This window comes from Hyposmocoma kahamanoa, unplaced genomic scaffold (genome assembly GCF_003589595.1).
Source record: "Hyposmocoma kahamanoa isolate Upper Pololo Valley unplaced genomic scaffold, ASM358959v1 202, whole genome shotgun sequence".
Lineage (NCBI taxonomy): Eukaryota > Metazoa > Arthropoda > Insecta > Lepidoptera > Cosmopterigidae > Hyposmocoma > Hyposmocoma kahamanoa.
Window position 1 is genome coordinate 9,358,904 of NW_020653726.1, and position 21,542 is coordinate 9,380,445.

At 36.2% G+C, this 21,542-nt stretch overlaps 1 protein-coding gene across 5 annotated transcripts in view; it reads left to right on the plus strand.

Moving 5' to 3' along the window:
- LOC113226904 (dachshund homolog 2) overlaps positions 1-21,542 on the plus strand; it is a 162,212-nt gene that overhangs the window by 118,151 nt on the left and 22,519 nt on the right. For all 5 annotated transcript variants that reach the window (XM_026459705.1, XM_026459706.1, XM_026459707.1 and 2 more), the window contains one exon: positions 9,076-9,159. In XM_026459705.1, the coding sequence (XP_026315490.1) occupies positions 9,076-9,159 (84 nt within the window). The remainder of the gene's footprint in view (positions 1-9,075; positions 9,160-21,542) is intronic.

The window sequence follows — 21,542 nt, forward strand, 5'->3', positions numbered from 1 at the left end:
GTGTGTGTGTGTGTGTGTGTGTGTGTGTGTGTGTGTGTGTGTGTGTGCGTGTGCGTATTTGGGAGTGTGTTAGTGTGTGTAAACATCATCTTATGATAACACACACCGATGAGTGTGTAATTATACCAGTCCACAGAGCAATCCATAAGAAACGTAATCGACCTTTTTAGTGAAATTGAGTTGTAAACATTTCTGAAATCAGCGAAACGAGATCTACAAATACCTATAAGCGGTTTTTTATATCTTATTTACTTTCAGTTTTATTGTGAACTAAAATCATTGCAATATACATTTTTTAAAGAAAAAACAACTTTATGTGGCAATATCTCAAAAGTTAAATGCGTTGTTCCAAGACAAGGAGAGCAGAACAGTAAGGTATATCTATACCATTCGTTACCGATGAAGAGTGCTATTTATATTATTGACTATGAAAAATAATTAACTAATCAATGCCTTACTTCTCAAACTCGTTTCTTATAAAGTGTGGATCAGGAGATGGCAAAACTTTATATTTATTTTAAATTTCTACATCAATCATGTTAATTTGGATGCATTACTTGAAGATTATGTAAAAGCCAGTGTGTGAATATGAAGGAAATGTGACGTGACGTCAGCCCTAAAAAAATATGTATACATAATCCATTTTTTTGCATTTCAGTATCGTTGTGTTTTAAGTTCGAGTTTGAGTGAGTAAGGCGACGAAATGGTACATATTATTTACTCCATAGTATTTGGAGCTATTTCTACCTTCTAATGATATCGCATAAACAGTTCATCACCTTGTTTTATTAACTTTATTATAGAATGTATAATAAATTAAGCCAAGAACACAGAACTTACTTACATACGTACATACATGGTATTTAGACATTTATACTTCATACTATAAATTCTCAGACAGTAGCTCAAATATGAATCCTGCACCGCAACAAGCTAAGAAACTCCCTCAGGATCTTAGGATCTAATGTTGCACGAGTCCACAACTAAACATCTTAACTCCTCAACCGTTACATTTGAAATTGAACTTTAGAACGAGGAGATTGTCTCTCGATTTCAGTGGTGCGTCGCAGTGGTTGGGTTATACGAAATTGAGGAAGAAGGTACAAAGGGGTAAAGTGAGACAATCGTAAAGTTTAATAATAATTACATTCTCAACTCTCCTCGCAGCGCAATAATTAACCGCTCAGAATTACTTAGCTGAAATAATTTAATGTGACGCACGGCGGATTTTGGGTGTGTGTGCTCCATCTCTTTCCGTCTCTCTGCATTACACACACATATTATATTATTGTGTTTGATGAATGATATTGTGAAACTAATGAATGATAAGTATGAAATGAATTTACGTGCAGGTCACAAGTTTTAAACGATATTTAAAGCGTGTTCACGCTTAACAGAATCAAAATCAAAATCTTGATTTTTCTTATTTTTTCATTCTATAAAAGTCAAATTATGCGCTGGTGTGGACAAGTGCATATTGCATGATAAACGAACCACAACTCCAATTGCAGAGAAAACACGTAAAGACCCTCTCTACATATTCCACATGTTGTTTGTACATCATCTGACTGTTCTTAATATTTAAAACTGTCATAAACTAAGGTTTAAGAGCAGCAATATACCGCCCAATCTTGCTAGGTCCCTATACAATATAACCCACTTTCATAGCCCAAGATCTTGCTTAGCCGGTCATTATACTGTCTCCATGGGGTGAAATGGGAACCCTTGTTGTAGTTGTAATTTACATACGGAATTACAGGCCAAAATAATACGGTTTACTTGCCTTGTTTACGACTATATGTGATTTGTGGTGATAACACTGGGTTAATTTATATTAGGGAAGTAATTTTGTTTTATTTAAAAAACAACATTTACTCGTAATTTAAAGTTTTATTGAATTGATATTCAATTATTTTTATGTGAAATTCCTCCACTACTTTGTTATAATTATTAATACAAAGATCGAACACTCAGAAAAACTCAGCCGGACTCTAACCGACGTCTTCTAGCATACCGTGCCAGACGCTATTACTAGTATTTATGTGGTCTGTGCGCTATACCAACTAAGCCACGGGACGAACCAGCGGAATTCACGATTTTTTCTATGTGTTTGTTGTCGTGCTTTGTATTTAGTTTTTCAACAACTTTTTAGCCGTAGCCGTGTCTATGAGAAATCTATAAAAGTATTTCGTCATCCAGTTAGATACCTTTACAGCTACCAGCCCAGGCAGAGATGTCGCTATTCACTGTATTTAAAGTTTTATTGAATTGATATTCAATAATTTTTTATGTGCCATTACTCCACTAGTTAGTTATAAATGTTATACTTGTAATATTATAATACTATATATATATATATATATATACATATATATAATATATTAATTTACTCGTAAATGAATTAATACAGTTGCATAAATAAAGTTCAATAGTACACCACAACGATGCATATCTTTACCTTCTTAAATTTATTACACCTCCCTTCATAACTTATCATTAAAATTATTTCCTGCTAGTGCCTTCCTAGTACAGTCGGGGAATTGAAATAATATCAGTCATAGCGTGCACCTGCCTAGGAATGGCGAGCATTAATATTCTTTATATGCAGTTAAATTCCGGTGCGCACCGAAAACTTCGGGAATTTTGCACCAAAATTAAAAATTGCCGGTCAGGGAGCGGCGACCGCAAGAACACCGCGTAAGAAACAACTAATGAAAGCTTAGAGCCATTCGCATAAATCTCCCTTACATTTTTAATACCAATATATCTGGCGAGGGGAGCATCCACCGGGGAAAAAATGTAGCCAAAAACAAAACATTCGCAGACTCTCGCGTTTATATCTTATTTAAATACCAACAGATGTTGTCCGCTTATAAATGTGGATATTTTTTAATCGGTGCCTTACCAGAGACAATAATGGTATCGGCCGATCTGCCGTCAGCTGGTATGTAGATGTACAGGAGTTTATCGTTGTCGGTGGCTAATTTAAAAATCCCCCGCGTGGAGCATTCTCGTAGCCGGCTCTATCCACTCAGTATAGCCGCTTGATATCTCTCTTGACCCGCATATTTTTTATTCGCTTCGTTACCTAAGCTTTTTCGTATCGTATTGAATCTCGAGGAGTCGTGTAGTCTCATTAAAATAATACAGAGCTACCGGATAATCTTATCCAGTGTGTTCCGATCGCAGATTGGGTGCGCGTGCGCCGATAACACTACGAGTTATTCCGCCGGTGCACGCTCGATACGCTAACGCTTTTTTGTTTATTTTCGCTACGACATCTTCATTATTTGCACTTCAAGCCACGTTACTTCTTTACTAGGTAAACTGTATTACACAACTATAACAAACAAACTCGCTGCCGAAGATATGCAAATTCCTTACAATATATTCATAAAATTATGTGTAACACACGTATGACGAAATCTTCGCATCATATAAAGTATTACTAGACAGAGTATTTTTTATGAAGACACTTTACTACCTGGAGTGGTAAAAGAGTCTCTTTTTGGAAGAGATAAAATCCTATTTCGCAAACCAGGTTAGGGTAGCAAAGATTTTACGTTCTAAATTTCACACATAATAAAGGGAAGCAATTCTTATGATTATTAGCGCCGAGACTGCGGGAATAATCCTCCGCAGTGACACGGCCGTGTGACGTAAGCCGGAAAAATCTAATAACAATAAAATAAAATTGCTGCCGGTTTGTAAATTTTAAAAAAGGGCATAGGGAAGAAAATTCGTTTTCCGCGCCATGACAACCATTATCGTTATTCTCTTTAGGATCTCAGCAATTTTCCTAATGTATTCAAACTCAATAATTTAGAACAGACATTCGAAAAGCATGCCATATTTTACATTTACACAAAACAAATCTGTGATTTGATTCTAACAAAAGCCCCGTCTGATAAATCAAATTTCTGTTCCTCGGTAAGTCCCTAAAAGTGCTTAAATCAACAATATTCCTTAGTAATATTTCCTTACGTTATTACTATTAAAATTTCATCTTAAGATGGCCAAAGTCTTCCTAATTCATTCGTGTATAAAACGACCAAACGCAATTCAAAGGGCGATTCTGGATACTTACTTTGTTTCCCTCGTGAAGGCCCCATTTCGGTCGCTTTCACCTCAACGCTCGTTTAAATTATTTTACCAGTTTTGAGTCGTAAATTTTACGTAGACTTTAATTGTTATTTTAACTGCAAGCTCAACTTAGTCGTCGCTACAATGGGGGCCGTGAAAATATGTCTTAATTCGCTTTCCCTATGACTTATGTTTAATTGAAATTTAAACATTTCCGTTGGTAGTATCTTTACTTATAATTTATTCGAATATTAGACAGCGTGTTATATGTTTAATGTTAAAATAAACAGAGGTTTTTCAACTCGACATGTTCGTATTAAAAGTCTCAAAAGTGTAATCGTTTAAATTTAAATAAACTTGAACCAACTTGATCTCATAACCAACGCTCCAAAGGCGTCACATTCGAAATTTAAAAGTTATTGTTGTTTTTACTGAGTGCGTGAAATTGAAGAGGAATAGAATTTTCTCGACGACCCTCTGGGATTCACGAATCATGTTTTGCTGCCAGCAAATAATAGATCTCTGTAGAAATATACTTTACAACATTTCCTTGTACACATATTCATACGCATTAGCATTTTAAAGTAATCGATAACGTATCAGCTAATTACCTTTGAGCTTAAATTGCGTAACCCAAATCGATTCTTTTGTTTATGGGTCTCGATCCTTTCAATCATCTATCGGCCATTGAGTTTCGGTATCATAATAATTGTCCATAATTATATATTCCCTTGAACCGCGCGCATCATTTTTATTGTTATTTTATTTATAAAGTAATAATTTTTTCGTTCGACGCAACTCCATCAGGTTTTAAATTTGATTCATCCGATATAAAGATCGATTTAATAATAATCGAGTATTCCGCTTAACGTTTTGATTTTCTCTTGTTTTTGTCGATAAACGTTTTCATTGGATCGATATTATTTCGTGTCTACTTAGTGTCTGGGTTTCGATGATTTATTGATAACTAATTTTGATTTAATACAGTCTTACTCGACGAAAATAATTTAGGACCATTATGCTTTTAATCATCATCGGTTTTGGGGAATATAATGGCAGATTTTATAAACACAGTTCACAAATATTTAGTATGAAACGTTGGGTGTAGTTATCAATATTTGCCTGGAGATCTAGGCACCTGTAGTAGCGTTAATAGTGAACAATGCAGATAAGCAGGACCGGCGTAAGAGAGACCACCGGGAGCTCCTTTTGTTAGGCGCTTGGAGTCGCAAATCGCTAGATGCTGAGATACGGCGCATACCGACGCGGACCCTTAATGGCCATCCCTCGGCGGAGGTAATTTACGTCTCATGTGCGAAACCACTCTTAACTAAAAGCCCTCTAAATTACAGCATACACAGGATTGATTCGAAATTAGTCTCGCAACCGCACGCCTTAGATTGACTCTTTTTATAAACTCTTTTAATAAAATTCTGATAGTAATTCTTCACACGTTTAAATTTTATATTGCTCTGGGTTAACAATTTTATTTTATGCAGTTTTCTCATAATGACATTGCTATAGCGTATGCTATTTATTAGATAGAAGGGCTTACAATTACTCGTGTAGTTCTTCAAAAACTATAGTTAAATTTGAAAAAGAACAACAAAATAACAAATAAGCGTATGAAGCAAAAGCCTAAGAACAATGAGGAATAAGAGAGTCAATGTTTCAATTTACAAGATCACAGATCGAGATAGCTCTGTCCGCGATGTTGCTTTATTCTGGCTTGTAATCCGCACCGTGCGCAAAAGCAAGTTAACTTGTCTCCGTGTTATCGAAAAGATTTGTATGCGTCGATATGGTACATGAACAGTAAAGTATACTTGCTGTTGTCCATATCATGTCTTGTAGATTTATATCTCTGCAATAGGCAGGTAGTCATGACGCCTTTGCGCTATATTAGTTTATTATGTTATTTAATTAACAGTTTAAAAAAGTCTTCGTTAAATTGTTTTTGTGCAAATTTATGTACTAATAATCAGAAATGTGTAAGGAAACCTCTCAACACAATAATTTCTTTCGTTAACCCTTCCTACTTCGTTGTTTTAATCATATATTTCTCATCGCAAACTTGGTAATGCCCAAACGATATGCTCATAAATTCTCTTCCACCTGAGGCAGTATTGTAATAACGTTTTTCATTAACAAGTAGTATTGGTACATCGGTACAGCTGAAATAATTAAAACGCTAAGTGAACTATTAAGCAAAACAAACCTCGCGGTATTGAACAAGTAAGTTGCGGGTCTGTATGCGCGTATCCGATTGAGGCGTTGCAATTTCATAAGTATCATTAAGATTGTTTTACTACCTCGTTGTAGATACACCTATCTATATACATACACACATCAAAAAAAGTTTGCGATCAATAGCATAAGCTCCTATAATTCTTTAAATTTAACTTTATCAAGAAAAAATCTATGTTGTATGCTTTCTTTAAATAGGAATACCCTGTTTGAAATTAAAATATAAAACTATTTTTTATTATTTATTTTAAAAAATTGAGCCATTAATCATAATGTAATAGTGATAGAAATTTCGTAGAAAGAAAAAGACTGTTTAATTAAACTTAAACAACTATTTATTATTAAAAGGTGTGAATTCAATATAAAATAACTCCTTTCCTGGCTCGAATTCATGCGAAGATCCTCCTGGGCATGCTGAGGATCAAGTTATCCAGCATTTCCTGGGGTAACCTATCCCATTCTTCAATAGCGGCTTCCCTGAGCTCTGGAACTGTCTGGGGACGTGGCTCACGGTTCCATACTGCTCGTTTAAGAGCATCCCACGCGTGCTCTATTGGGTTTAAGTCGGGCGAGCCGGCAGGCCAGTCTAATCGTGTGATATCGTATTCTTGAAGAGCAGCATTGACTCGTTGAGCTCGATGTGCGGGCGCATTATCATCGACCAGTACAAATTGGTGCCCATGGTTTACTCGGAATGGTCTGACGATATCATCAATAACAACTGCTTTGTACATGTCTGCTGTCATGAAGCCCCGATACGGGATCAAAGGCGTTCTAGCTCCAATCATAATGCCACCCCAAAAGGACACCGATTTTCCGCCTTGCTGAACTATTCCAGTGGCAGTTCTTTGTCTTTCACGGTCGCCTGGTCTTCTCCAGACACGGACACGTCGGTTATCTGGATGAGTGCTCTGTTCGGGATTCGTCAACGAAGAGACAGTTTTGCCAAATGTTTTCGTCCTCACCTTCTTCATTTTGCCGAAGTCTAGCCCACTGCAATCTTCGTTGTTGACGTTGCCGGGAATTGAGCGGAGCTCGCCAAGACCTCCGTGCTCGTAATCCAGCCTGGTGCAAGCAATTGCGAACGGTCTGCGTGCTAACTTCAAGCCCAGAGGCGGCCCTGACTTCTGCTTTTATTTTAGTGGCGTTGATTGTTGGATCACGGGCTGCCAGCAATCTAATATAGCGCTTTTGGGCAGCTGTCAAAACAGTTGGGCGACCGCTGCGGGGTCGGTCAGCTAAATTCCCCATTCCGTGATACCTCTGCAACGTAGCCACGACACAGGATTGGGATATAGCAAGTCTGCGTGCTATTACTCTCGTGGTGTATCCTTCTTCCCTCAAAGTTACTATTCTAGCTCGTAAAACCTCTGATAATCCTCTTGGCATTTTTTCAATCACAACTTTCCGCGAAAAATATCTTGAATCGCTTATAATTGATTAAATCAGATTTCTGAATGAGCGTAAGCTAGGACTGAAAGCCTTTTTATATGAAAAAACAATTGAACGGGGTCATTGTTTTAGGTTCTAATTTATTTTTAAATAAAGAATCTAAAAAGAAGAAAAAATCATAATATAATCTACAGTAACAAAAAAGATTTCAGTTTTTCGAAGTGATCGCAAACTTTTTTTGATGTGTGTATGTATATCTGTGCCTTCATTTTACGTGTTAAATCTTTTTGTACACAGATTTTTCTAATATTCACGTACTTAACCAATTACATCAAGTAGTTATACGCGTTCTTAAATTGTATGCGTTTAATTCAATACATCAGTGTGAGAAACATCCATTGTCTATTCATTAACTTAACTACCCATTCAATTAGAAGTAAATATTCAAACACACACTTTTCGAAACAAAGCTTTGATAGAATGAAAACGATTCAAGATACACAGCAGCCGTAGGTGCTAACAACGCAAGTTAATCAGCTTGATCCCCTTACGACCTCCATTAGATAGACGCGACTTAGGAACCTAATTGAATAAGGGACCAAATTAAACTGTGAACGAGCATGACCTCTTTCTATTCAAATTTGAGTCGTTCGTACCACGATTACATCGACTAACTGTACGCACGTGTATATATATATATATATATATGACTACAACAAAGCTATTAAGTAACGAATCGATGCTAGATTAGAACTTGATTGAAAGTTACGAGTAAGTTTACTTTGAAGGTACGTTAAATTTGATCGAAAGTTGAATAAGGCATGGGGTTAGATAATCAGATGTGCAAGTTTTTCCGAGGATAGAAAATAAGCTTGCTTGGAGAGATTATAAACCTCTTTAACATACTAGACGTGCGTTTGTTTGTATAATATTGTTAACGCATTAAAGCACTCGTACAGATCTAATTGAAAATTCAGCGTAAGCATCTCAAAACATACCCAAATCGGAAGTTCCTCCCCCAATCATTTCCGTCAGGTTAGATCTAATTGAAAGTTATGCAAATCTCTCAATTCGACTCCTTCACAATAGTACCGGGATTCCGAATGAGTTAATCCATGTTTATGTTCCTAATCGCCCCTTGCTTACGGCCTTGTTACCGGTTTAGCTCACTGTTAAATTAATACAATGCTTTTTGTGCACAATGAACCATTTATTTAACTTATAATATTGTTCAAGGCAACATTTATTGTAAATAGGAAAGTTATTGTCGGCCTGCTCCTTATTACAGAAGTGAAAAACTTATTATGATAAAAATTACAATAGACTTTAAATTCCTAATTCTTATTGTTGCAGCTGAACTAAAGATGGACGTGCTCAGAGAGCGGGAAGTGAAAGACAGCCTAGAACGACAACTTCTAGACGAACAGAAAATGAGAGGTACGTACAGAAAACTTAGAATATGCTGTTAGTTACAAGTATCAAGGTCGTAAGTCTTCAGGCTAACTTTGTTGACCAAGCAGCGGATCGTTAACGACTCTAAGAATTCATATTACCCAAGTTTCTCCACATTTAATATTAGACACGGACAACAATCTCAGAGCTTTGAAAAGAACAAATAGGGTGTAATTTCAATGCCTCCATAAATTTCTGATCATGCTCGGCGGTCGCTCCGCATTCGCCACAATTAACAGAGATCTTGTTACAAGTCCATTGTCTTCTTCCCCGCCACGTTATTTATTTCCAGCATTAAAACTATTATTTTCTCATATTACAGCAGCTAGTGTAGTGCTTTATGTTGCCAATTTCCTTTCCGTGCCTCCGACTCATCGCCGCCAACCATAGTTATTGTTTATGCCACAATGAACTCTGGATGTTCAATTAATACCATTTTTATGATCGTATTCACACAACCTCAAGAGAGTTCTTGTTAGCAATCATATGTATGTTTGTTCCTGTATTTTCCCAAGACGCGTCTCGCGTGTACCAACGTTTTCTTCAATTTATAGGTTCATTGATAGTTTATATAGCCCCGTTTGACGTCTGTGTAATCACCATAATTACACTATTTATTAAGACAATTTTGCTGTACTACGATGAAGTATCCGTTTTGCGTTTGTGTAAAGGGTCAACAATGCCATGTTTGGTCTAGACAAACAGCGATCATTTTGAACGATTTATATCGTAGAGTTAAGAACTCCGTCGCCATCATAATTCGACATTAATGTTTAGACACCAAACATCGTACCCCTAACAAAAGTAAAGGTTAAATCGAGTACAATACAATAACACCCTTTCTTGGGCAATAAAACATTACATCATCAAGAAAAGAAAACCAATAGAATGGAGGTAACCTTTGTACAAATGTCAGGCGACATAGCAGCGGTGACCTAGCGCCTTGAGACAAAGGGTTTAATTCTATTAAACATTAACACTAATATGCTAAATTCAACTTTACTGCCTCAATGACAGCGTTAACTTTTGATAGAGTAGGGAGGATATTTAGCACACAAGAAACGACATAAAGGTGTCGTAGACATTTCATCGAGGTAGACATTTCTCTTGTGCAAATGTAATATAAATTTAAATGTTAATAAAGGGACGACAGGTCGCAGTGAGCTCGTCGTATCATATAAAGAAAATAATGATGGCTATGGTCGCGTAGTGTTGTAATTAATGTTTTATTGTAATTGCACATAACATATTTATAATTCTAGGAGAATCAGTAACGATCATTAAGAACTTTAGCAGTAGAACAGAAGACACCTTTATAGTCTCGTTGCCTTTAATTATTACAATTTTTTGTTGCAATTAGTTAGTATTGATTTTCCGCTTATTGGTATTATCATTGCATTACCGAAAATTGAATTTTACACAATGTGTTATCAAAACGGTTTTGTTAGTTTACGATCAAGTCTAAAAGCTTTTTGACATGTAGTCTGTGTGGCCAATTACCGGTTTGTTTTAAAAGTAATAACTAGTTGAAAATGAAACTATTTTTTCGTATTCACAACATTACAACTGCCTCCGTGGCCGAACGGTTACCATGCCCGCCACTCTCAAGTCACAGGTTCGATTCCCAGGCCGGGAGAAATATTTGTATGGCCTACATTTCTTTCTCTCGTGAGTTTGGGTGTAATTTGTGGTTGTCTATGTGTGTGTTGTCCATGGCACCCGCAACACAGGGTTTTCCTAGTGCGGGACTATGTTGAGTGTGTGCGTTATTATTTATATTTGTTTTTTGACAGGTCCTATAGTTAGGTCTAAATTTTATTCCCAATGTGTAGCAATCGTGAAAACTTTAAAACTCGATAAGTATTACTAATGATCAAAAATAACGGCGGTACCACAAACGACCAGACCCGAGACAACATACAAAAGTTTTTTTTCTACATTGACCCGGCCGGGGATGGCCCGTCTCAGAAATGGCAACGCCATGAAAACCGGCCCGGCCACGAACGTCGTTAAAGAAAAAAAAATACTATTCATGGCTTACGTAAAAGACGAAATGTCCATCAGTCAGTAAATAAATCTTAGCATCAATTCTCCGCTGACTAAAATTAATATTGTCAGTTAGTACAATATACATGCAGAGCGATGCAACAAAGAGGGAAACCGAGGTTCCATACATATTTCACACGGTGAATGAACCCGATTGCGAGGTGAGCAATACTGTTAATTGCCAAAAACCAATCATCAGATAGCGCTCTATGCGTCCACGCCGTGAAATACAACTTTAGTTACAAAAGCCGGACCAACAGCAATTGCATTTTCCAACATGCACCTATATTGATAAACTATGACACCTGTCGAAAACAAAATTATAGTTATTTTAGGATACATATTTCGATCCCTCAGTGATGATCATTAAAATTCGGCTCGGTCGATTTAAAATTCAAATCTGCGTCGAAGACTGAAAAACAATAACAAAAAAAAAACACGAAATAACTCCTAATAACACAAAATCTTAAAAATGCGAAGATTGATATTGAAGATAAGTTCAGTAAACTCAAACGATTTGCTAACCATCCCTTTGATATTGTTTCGTATTAAAGTTTCGTCTCAAAATTATTTATATTAACTAAGTTAACAAACAAACGGATACTTGCGCTTTGCTAGTCCTTGGTTACAAATTCATCACTTCCGTCAGAAAATAAAATTCAAAACTTAAGCGATGTTCATCCCGTATTCTCGGCCGGGTTCCGTCGGCGGAATCCCGCGGACCAATAACAATCAATCAGGGAGGCCGATCGAAGTCCGCCATGAAAATTGGAATAGAGCCCGGCCTAATCAACGTCCGCGAGCACAACCCATTCATAATAGATATTGTATTGAATAGTCCAGTATCGCATCGGAATCTAGCGCTTTCGTAACATACAGGCTTCCATTTAAATAAGGATGGTACTCGTTTCGAATAATAGTTGTAATTAAATGATAAGCCTCTGATAAATTTCTGTTGCTTACGGTTTTATGCTGGTGCATTAGTTTGGCTTTCGTGCGCTATACCTCCCTTTAATTCGCACAATTGTTTCGTTTAGAAAATTGAAAACTCATTATGAGAATTAAACGTTGGTACTTAATTCAAACGAACAGATCAGGTCTAAAAACTAAGTTGACCATAAATTAATTAATTGTATTAGATTTTCCACTCCTATCTTTTATGGAGTAAGTAAGTCATTGTAAGGGATGAAGATGCTTTACTCAATCATTTTGATTTATTCGCTTATAATTGAGTCGGACTTCGTCTCTTGATAGGGACACCCTTGAAGGGTGCGTGTTCCTTCATTACGGAGGATGTTATGAAAGTTAGTTGGAAGGGAGATCGCAAGACGATTCCATAGTTTTCGTCCTGTGATTTCGAGGCGTTCCGGTATGGTTTAACCTTTAGGGCGGACAGAGATGTAATTGGATTCGTATAAAATTGCGTAACAAAGATCTAACCTGGTTAATTGATTGTTACTCTAATAAGATCTTTTTTGTATGACGAAATGTCAGTATTGTTACAAGTTTAAAAAAATGCCGTGGAAATAAAGCTATTATTAAAAATCAGTTGCATAAGAAAAAAAAATGTATAATTTTTTTGGTGTTCACGATTCAATTATAGTTTCTATGTGATTTGCGTTACCGTTGTCTCACAATTTTTTCGTATCTACTGACTTATCAATAGTATTAGTGGTACAGACTACGCCCCTGTGATCCCTATGCGTTCTGTCCCCACATTCGAGATAAGTAAAGGAGTCGGTATAATTCGCATTGTGAGCGAGATTGTGTAATTAAATAACATGTAGGCCGTAACGTCACGGCGTCTTGAAAGGGTTCGCAGTGGAAATGCTACGCCAATTATGCGAACATTATGTTCGGAATGGAGGGTTATCGATGCCCCTTACAAGTACCTTTACATTCTCAGTGTAATACATTTTCTTATTAATAGATTTTATAGTGATGTTGCTATTTAATGTTTGGTACGCACTTATCTCTAGGGTGTACGTATTACCCTCCTTATCATTACTAACGTAATCGAAATTTTTAGCGAAATTGTGTTATTAACGTATCTGGATTCAGCAAAACGAGATCTACAACAGCCTGTAAGCGGGTTTTTTTAAATATCTTGTAATATTTAAATCGCGTATATTTGTTTTTTCAAACAAACCGACGGCTCCATGGGACCTGTAAAGGGCCCGAAACGTCGGTTTGTTATGCGCATACGCGATTTAAATCCGGAATAATAGTTTCATTTACTATGTGTAACAATCGCGAAAATCCAAGAACTCGATATCTTGTATAGTTCAAATTTTTTTGCAAAATCAACATAGGAAATATAACTTTAGGTGCCAATATCTCGAAAGTTAACAAAACGCATTTTTTTATTGACCAAAATACAGAAAAATATTTATTTACTAATTACAAGTTTCGCTCACAATTGCCCTTCCGGCTTTATTCACGGCGAAGGAGTTCAGTCTATTTAAGTAAAGATATAATATAATAGAGCAAAAATCTTAAAAACCAACTTAATGAAACAAAAACATGTTCAATTATATATGCATATAAATGGCATATAATAACAATTAAGCAATTTACAAAATAACGTTTATATCGTCAGTTTTCAAAAAATGTTTCTCAATGTATGATTTATATAGTGTTTGTTGTTTTTAGCGCTAGGTATAACAAGGAGGGGGAGTAAAGTAGTCCGTTTCTGTATCAACCCATTTGTACGTCACTTAAGTAGACGATGATTAAAAATTTTAATTTGTATTTCATTGGTCGTATTAAGTCAATATTGAATGTGGTATTAATTAATTCAGTCAGTGCAGTGCATCCGCCTGTCAGAGGACTATTTGATGTGCATCCCCTTCTATTGCAAACACTATCACGATCGGACAGTCGAGCGATCAAATTCAAATGAAATCGTTTAACTGGTGAACAATCGTATCAACATACGTCAGTAGTCAGTACATTCCGGTGCTGTCAGTGCAGACGTTTGCAACCCTAACAATTGAATTAGTTACTTAGCGTTCGCATTCAGGGTAATAATAGTAAATATTGCATCCAATGTCGTTTTCTGTTGTAATCTCAGTTCATTTGAAAGCTAAAATCTAAGTCAACGTCGACATTGAATAAGAAATCATATATTGCGCGTCACATGTCAACAAACTGATACAACTGAGTAATGAAAAACACTGTATGGTGACATTATTACGTAATTTATCCACACAGCGGTCCTCCCCAGTGCGGATACATTGTATCGTACGCACGCTCTTAATGGATGCAATCTGTGATGTCGAATGTGCATCTGACCGATGCTATTGTGCATCGGCGTTAGACGGAAACATCCCATTACGCGCTGCAACCGTGAACTTGTCTGGGTTGCCATTGCTACTCGGAATTTTATCATACTGTATTCAGTCCGTAATATATCTCGTATTTGAAATGATATTTATCCACGTGCATATTTGTCCTATAAACACATTAACATGATTTGCTTTCCACGTCACGGACTCGATATGTCATACAAAATTCGCCTGAAGAACGTTGAAATGACGCTCGTTCATAAAAATACCAACGATTCCTCTCGCAAAGAGTTCAGTGGGAAGATATCAAAAAATATTTCCGATACACGCCAAATCCTGACCGCGGCGCGACGTGCTACCACGCCAGCGAATATCGGCCCATATACACCTCGTGTAAGGAATTCAATTACCTACACTACAAGACCATCTTTGGGGTCCCGTTAAAATTCAATGGCAGTTTCATAAATTTAATAATTGTATTGGCATTATCAAATGTCAATACTCAAATGCAATATTGCTTCGACTCCTATCATAATTAGTGATAAATAAAATAAGGTGTTTAACTGTAGCCATTTTTAGTACGGAACCATAGTTGTTACATTGTGCAGGCAATTCACATTTATTTAAAAAATTTGCAAGTGAGGTCTCGGGTGAAGTTATCGGCGCTACGAAACTTTTCGTGGCCTACAACCGGGTAAATATTTACACTTGAACGTTCCATTGGCGGTTTAGTCGATGCTTTTTTGCTTGAGGTTCGCTTGTGGCCGAGGAAAAATTGTTTTAACCTGTCCGTAGCTTCGTGTTCGTAAATGTCTTACTTTGGACTAGACATCGCATTTTTATTTCAGCCACTATTACCGTCAAACTGTTAATAGTTCCAACCATCTGACGTTCCATACGCTGAGACACGTACCCTCAAAATGTGCACGAATCGTTGGCTGGATTCTGAAGTTATATTTTGTACTCATAACTTGATGATTCTTCTCACTTCTTATCGCGGACACTGCGGCATCCCACACGTGACATTTTTACTGATTTATTGTTACCTTGGAATGCAGGACACGTTATAGCAGAGACATGTTCCGTATAGCAAAGGCGTACGATGTTGTTGGGATTACTTTTTCATCTAAATCTTTAGAACTGTAAGACAAAAGCTATTTTAACTTACTTATTATGTTTCCCTTTACAAAGTTTTCAATTAACATTGTTCTAATGCAAGCAGAGTAATGAGCATCCATACAGGATTGTAATACAAGTTTTTGCGCTTGTAGCAAGTTTCAATCTCTCTACTACCATTAGAAAGTAACAACTTTGAAGAAGGAAACAAAGTTTTGATATGAAGATTTTAATAAACATTAGATGGGTATGCATGATGTAATATCATATTACGAGTATATAGGGTTGAGAGAAACAACAGAAATACATCTATCAGCGTATATTCTGATGAAATGAAGCGAAGTATGAGCCCGTGCGCGCGTGGCTAATGGAAATGATTAGATTTAGCCGACTGGCCAGACTCGACCGGGCCACTGCCACATAGGTACTGTAAGCTTGGACGTAGCTCGTGTTGCGTAGCGAGAGGTACTTTTATAAATATATACTAGGATAATCTTCAAAACTTGCTTTATTGTACTTTTTTACATATTTTCTGACTCGGGTTACATCTCGAACTCTCAAGATGTTCTATTTCATTTTTTCAAACATTCTAAATACAAAACTATATTCACTCAGCCAGTAGTTCTACTCATAGAGTAGAGCCTAGACTACATCCCTCTTCCTCACAACTGAAGGGGTGAACATCCCTAGCTGGTGCCCTTCCTATGATAGGCAACTTACATAAGTGATCAGCCTTTACTATAGGCTAGTCACACACTGCTCGGAAGCTACTACCTTACCAACAAGTAAACCACCGAGGAGGCTATGGCTTTAGTCTGCCAAAAGCCTATCTAAAAGGACAGACCATGACCACATTCTAATCAAACAATTCAAAATATAATTACTCGTCAGCTATCCTAGCTATTTAGGTAACCTGTCTAAATCCTAACTCTTTATTTCAGCTACCCTAGCTTAGCTGAATGATCCTAACAAATTTCTAAACATCACTACTAAAACTTCCTAAATGCTTCACTGAACTATCTTCAACGTGCATGCTGCTACGACGACGACACAGGCTTGAGCATCCATCGGACAAATCACTTGCTAACATCAATATTGATCTCCCACAAAACTATATTCACTCAGCCAGTAGTTCTACTCATAGAGTAGAGCCTAGACTACAGTACCTATATAGACTTCAGGGCTCAAAGCAACCTAACTTGGAACCGTTTAAAAAAGATACATATTAATGTGATTTTTTTATATATAGTCTTTTGATTGCGAGTAATTACTAACTGCAATAAAATAACACACATCACTATCGCATAGATATAAGAATACGAAAGTAATGTATTTGTAAATGTATGTGAAATTCCATACATGCTCTCTTAACACCCGTACAGTAATGTTAAAATAATCATACACAACCGTAAACTCTCAAGTCGTATAAACAAGGCGGTGAAAAGAAAAGGCAGCAAAATGCACAGCACGGCATAACACATTTCACCGCTAAGTAGAATCCGCTGTTTGGCCCGTGCATTTCCCCAGACACACAGATTGACTACCATTTTAAGAAAGGCAATTTCGATGTCCATACATGCCTTATCGGGAATGGCATGCACCTTAGATTGCATTATGTTTCTGCTTTACTCCCAAGAGACGGCAGACTACCAGCAATAGATGTAGTGGACAAGTTGCAGCTGGCTACGCAGTTAAAACTGTACAACAGAAAATAAAATGAAACGCCAAGTGTAACAAAGTGAATGGAGTTATATGATGATGATGATTAAGTGTAAATTAAAACACTACAAACTAGACACAGATAGACGGTTGTAATCAAGAAAATAGGTGTTCCGTATACGACGTTTAATTTAACAAACCATCATCAGTAGTAGGGAGATAACGAAACAGAAAGCCAACGAAGGTTTCACAATGTTACCAACCTTGTAATTACTACTACTGTAATTACAGCCTTACAAGTAAAGAGAACACATACAGGAACGATGCTTATCAAGACCCTATTCAGATTCATTAAACGAGAAAAGCAATAAATATAATGTGTTAATAAAATCTCGCACAGCAGCGGAAATAATAATAAAATATTACAAGACCCCGAGATTTTGTCTAATTAATTTTGTATACACGTTCTGTGGGGCTGCAATGTCTTGGGAGTAACATACAATGAAACCGAAGGCAAGGTAACAAGATCAACGAACACGCTAAATTAGAATTTATGATTGTATGTGAAATTGTTAGAACAGGTTTCGATGTACGTTATGTTCTCTTGTCAGATGAAAGAGGTAGGAAAGTTTCTAGGGAATGTGCTAATAAACTTTGTAATTACCGATGCTTTGCATTGTATTTCAAGCCCGTAAGTCATATTATATGTTTTTAAATGTTCAAAGAAAGACGTAGTACTTTACGAAAATTTGTTTTCAGCGGAATATGAACCTACTGTTATGTATCTTGTCATTATTGGTTCGTTTCAAATGAAGGTTATTGATATATTTTTCATAGTTATTAGATTGCGTCTTATCCATATGAATAGCGACGCAAAGCGACGTGGTCGTGTCGATTTTGCCACGATCGAATTGTCGATTTCGCTACAAGCGACTGCACGCGCCATGTGCGTACCGTATCGTATTTGTAATCTGAGACGAGACTTGTTGCATTTCCACCATAGTGGACGTTTATTTAGACACACGTATTGTTTGTTAAGAAGGATTAGCAATTATCGGCGTTTTCCTCGGAGCATGCTAGATATTCCATGATCCGGACTCTTTCATTTCGATCAATATATGAAAATAACAAATGTTCAAAGCCTTTAAACTTTAAAGCTGAAAATAGCTAGGTCATATGCAAAATGTATAACCTCGGTTTATGTTTCAATTTTTATGCTACCAACAGTAATAATATTCATAACGAACTTTCGAAATTCCAGCAAAAACTACTAGTAAGCAAATTTAGTAAGATTTAAGGGCAACAATATCGAATTTGCCCAGCGGAGCGTTGGAACTATTGAGCTGGAGCTGCGTGTTAACGGAGCAAACATGGGACTTGGAGTCTCAGTGAGTCAGCTGGCCGTCGACTTACCGAGGGTAATGCGCACCCGCCCGCATGCCCGCGCCGCTTTTCGCCGTCACTGGCTTGACGAAATGCTGGCACACGTCGAACCTGCCCACCGCACATTTTCAGACACGTCAGGAACGCTTACTTATAGATACATACATTATACATCATAAATTAATCATTCTAAAACTCTAAGCAAGTATTTAAAATCATTTTAATTGTTAAACTGTAATACTAAATATTTTTGATATCATCAAACAACGATCCACGGCTTGTGCCCAAAGAAAGGTGGCAACACCCCTTAATAATCCGATTCCCAAGTAACAACCAGTAGGATAATAATTATCGATGGAGCCTGAAGTCGCGTTTTAATTATAGAAACAAACAAAAACAGGAGTTTGTACCGACTTGCAGGGGTCGGAATGAGTCAAGAGTTTAATTCTCGACGGTTTGTTGTTGTTATTATTATTATTATTATTATTATATTTATTTTAGGCTCTATTTAATTATTTTGGATTTCTATTTTAGATTATTATTATTATAATTGTAGTATATTTGTTATCTCAAGTATACTTTATACGTGTGACTGAGTGCATGCGAGCGCGCGTGTGTGTTTGTGCGCGCGAGTGAGTGTGTTCACTGTTATCAAATGTTATTACTTACGATGTTACAAAATATTTAAACAAATAACTAAGTTTTTTTGGCGTAGCAATTAAAACACACTATATTTGTTACAATAATGTAACAGCTAAGAGAGACGATATAATATAACTTTTAATGAAATTAACAAAATAATAACAAATAATTACGAACTTACTGTGTTTTATAAAAAAGACAAATTTTATTGGCGTATTATATAATTACGACAAAACACATTTCAAATACCTATTGCTTTCGCATATCTCAAAATGTGTCGAAAACAATTACGTCTTCACTCTATTTTGTTTTCGTTTCATTATTACGCTGACTCAGCTGGTTTCCACGTAAAAATACTAAGTTTATTTAAAGTATTATTACAAAAAATAAAAAGTGCTCAGTACCTAGAGTCATGAAGCCGGATTTCATTTCCTTGTTTTTTGCAAAATTTTGACTGTACTGTGGGCCTACCGTAACCGTTCCAAAAACAATCTTATTTCAATGTAAGCTTAATAAAGTAAAGCTTAGTAAAGTAAGCTTATTGTAATATTACTCATATTCGTACCTCATCATGGTCGTCACCTGTCCACCAAGTAATTAGCGATGCGCGACTTTGAATGTTACTAATACTAATCATTCGAATAGGCAAATCATTCGCCTAAGTCGAATTCAAGCACAATCATTCTCACTCGAGTAATTAAAGATTAACTACCGAATGCCCCTGCCATTCAGTCGGGTGCACGAGTCGAATGATTATTATATTAGAACACCTCATTCATCATGTCCATACCACAAAATATCCCTGTCCCCGTCACATTTACAGTGTTTATCATATATCAGAGAGGGTTAGATGATCACGAGCTGATAAGCTCTATGGAATCTATGGATTAGTACTACTAATTAGTAATGAATTACCATTCAAATCATTCGAATACGAAAATTTGTAGCTTACTAATTTGACATTCGAATGATTAGCAATTAGCGATTCGAATATCGAAATCATTCACAATCGCGCATCGCTATAAGTAGTGTATTATTGCAAAAGTGATTGAAAGAACGAATGGTTTCCCAATATTGTCTATTCCTTACTAAAAATGGGAAAGGGTGCTATGTGAACTATATAATGCCATCTCTTTCTTTTTTGATGTTCCGAATCGTCTTATCGTAGTATAATGTTCAAGTCATTGACTTTTGTAAGTCAATGGTTCAAGTACTTAATGTTATTTAGAGAATTTTGACTGTTAAGAAAAGAAAAATATGTAATAATAAAATCTATTAAAATTACGTTGGTTTCAATAATTATTCCGCATTTTCATGATGAAAAATAAATAAAACAAGCTGAGTCTTGATAGTCACGTTGTGAGTTCGGAACTATGGTCTAGTGTCAACTATTAGTTTCGCCACGGAGCATATAAATGGCGCTGTTATAATTTTGCGAAATAAACATCGGGTATTTTTATTTAACGAAAAATTAATTACTATGTGCTATTAAATAAAAAAAAAAAAATATTGAAGAGATATATGTAAATAAATAAGTTCAACTTCACTTTAATCATTACAAATCAATATTAGGACAATATAACTGAAAATAATATTGTTTCCATTGCATCCGTGTAACTATTTTAAGAATGCTTAATTTGACATAAGAGCAATATTACTTTAATATTTAAGTCGCGTCATAGTACGAACTGAGTGAATGAATAGTCACAAAACTGCCAATACATGATACTTTTAACATTACAATAAACTTACTTTAAGCGCGTTATGGTACGAAAAGTCAATGTAAGGTTAAAGTAATATTGTTTTAAGAGGTTGTGGTAGGCCCCCTGAGCGGCACTCAACGTGGTTGGAAGCTGACTTTCTACTCATTTGTTTTTGTTGTCTTTCTTCTGACTAGTTTTTGCGTTTAAACTGTTTATGTTTGTTGTCACGTTGATCGCAATATTTACTATTTTGATAAAATTTTGTGATGTTAATTATTCTTTCAATAATTTAAAATCTTCATAGGTCACTTAAAAATAACCTAAACGATAACAAGCTCGTGAAATTTTTAACCGATTTCTCCTGAGAATCGAGTAATCTGGTTTACGATTGTTTGTTTCACACCTCTAATTACGATGCAATGGCAAGTTTTTTTTGTTTATAATAGATACCAAGTGATGGGACGAACAAGTTGTGCGTCTGATGGTAAGCGACATGCCTATCCATAACAGTTGCAGTGCCACTCAGAACTTT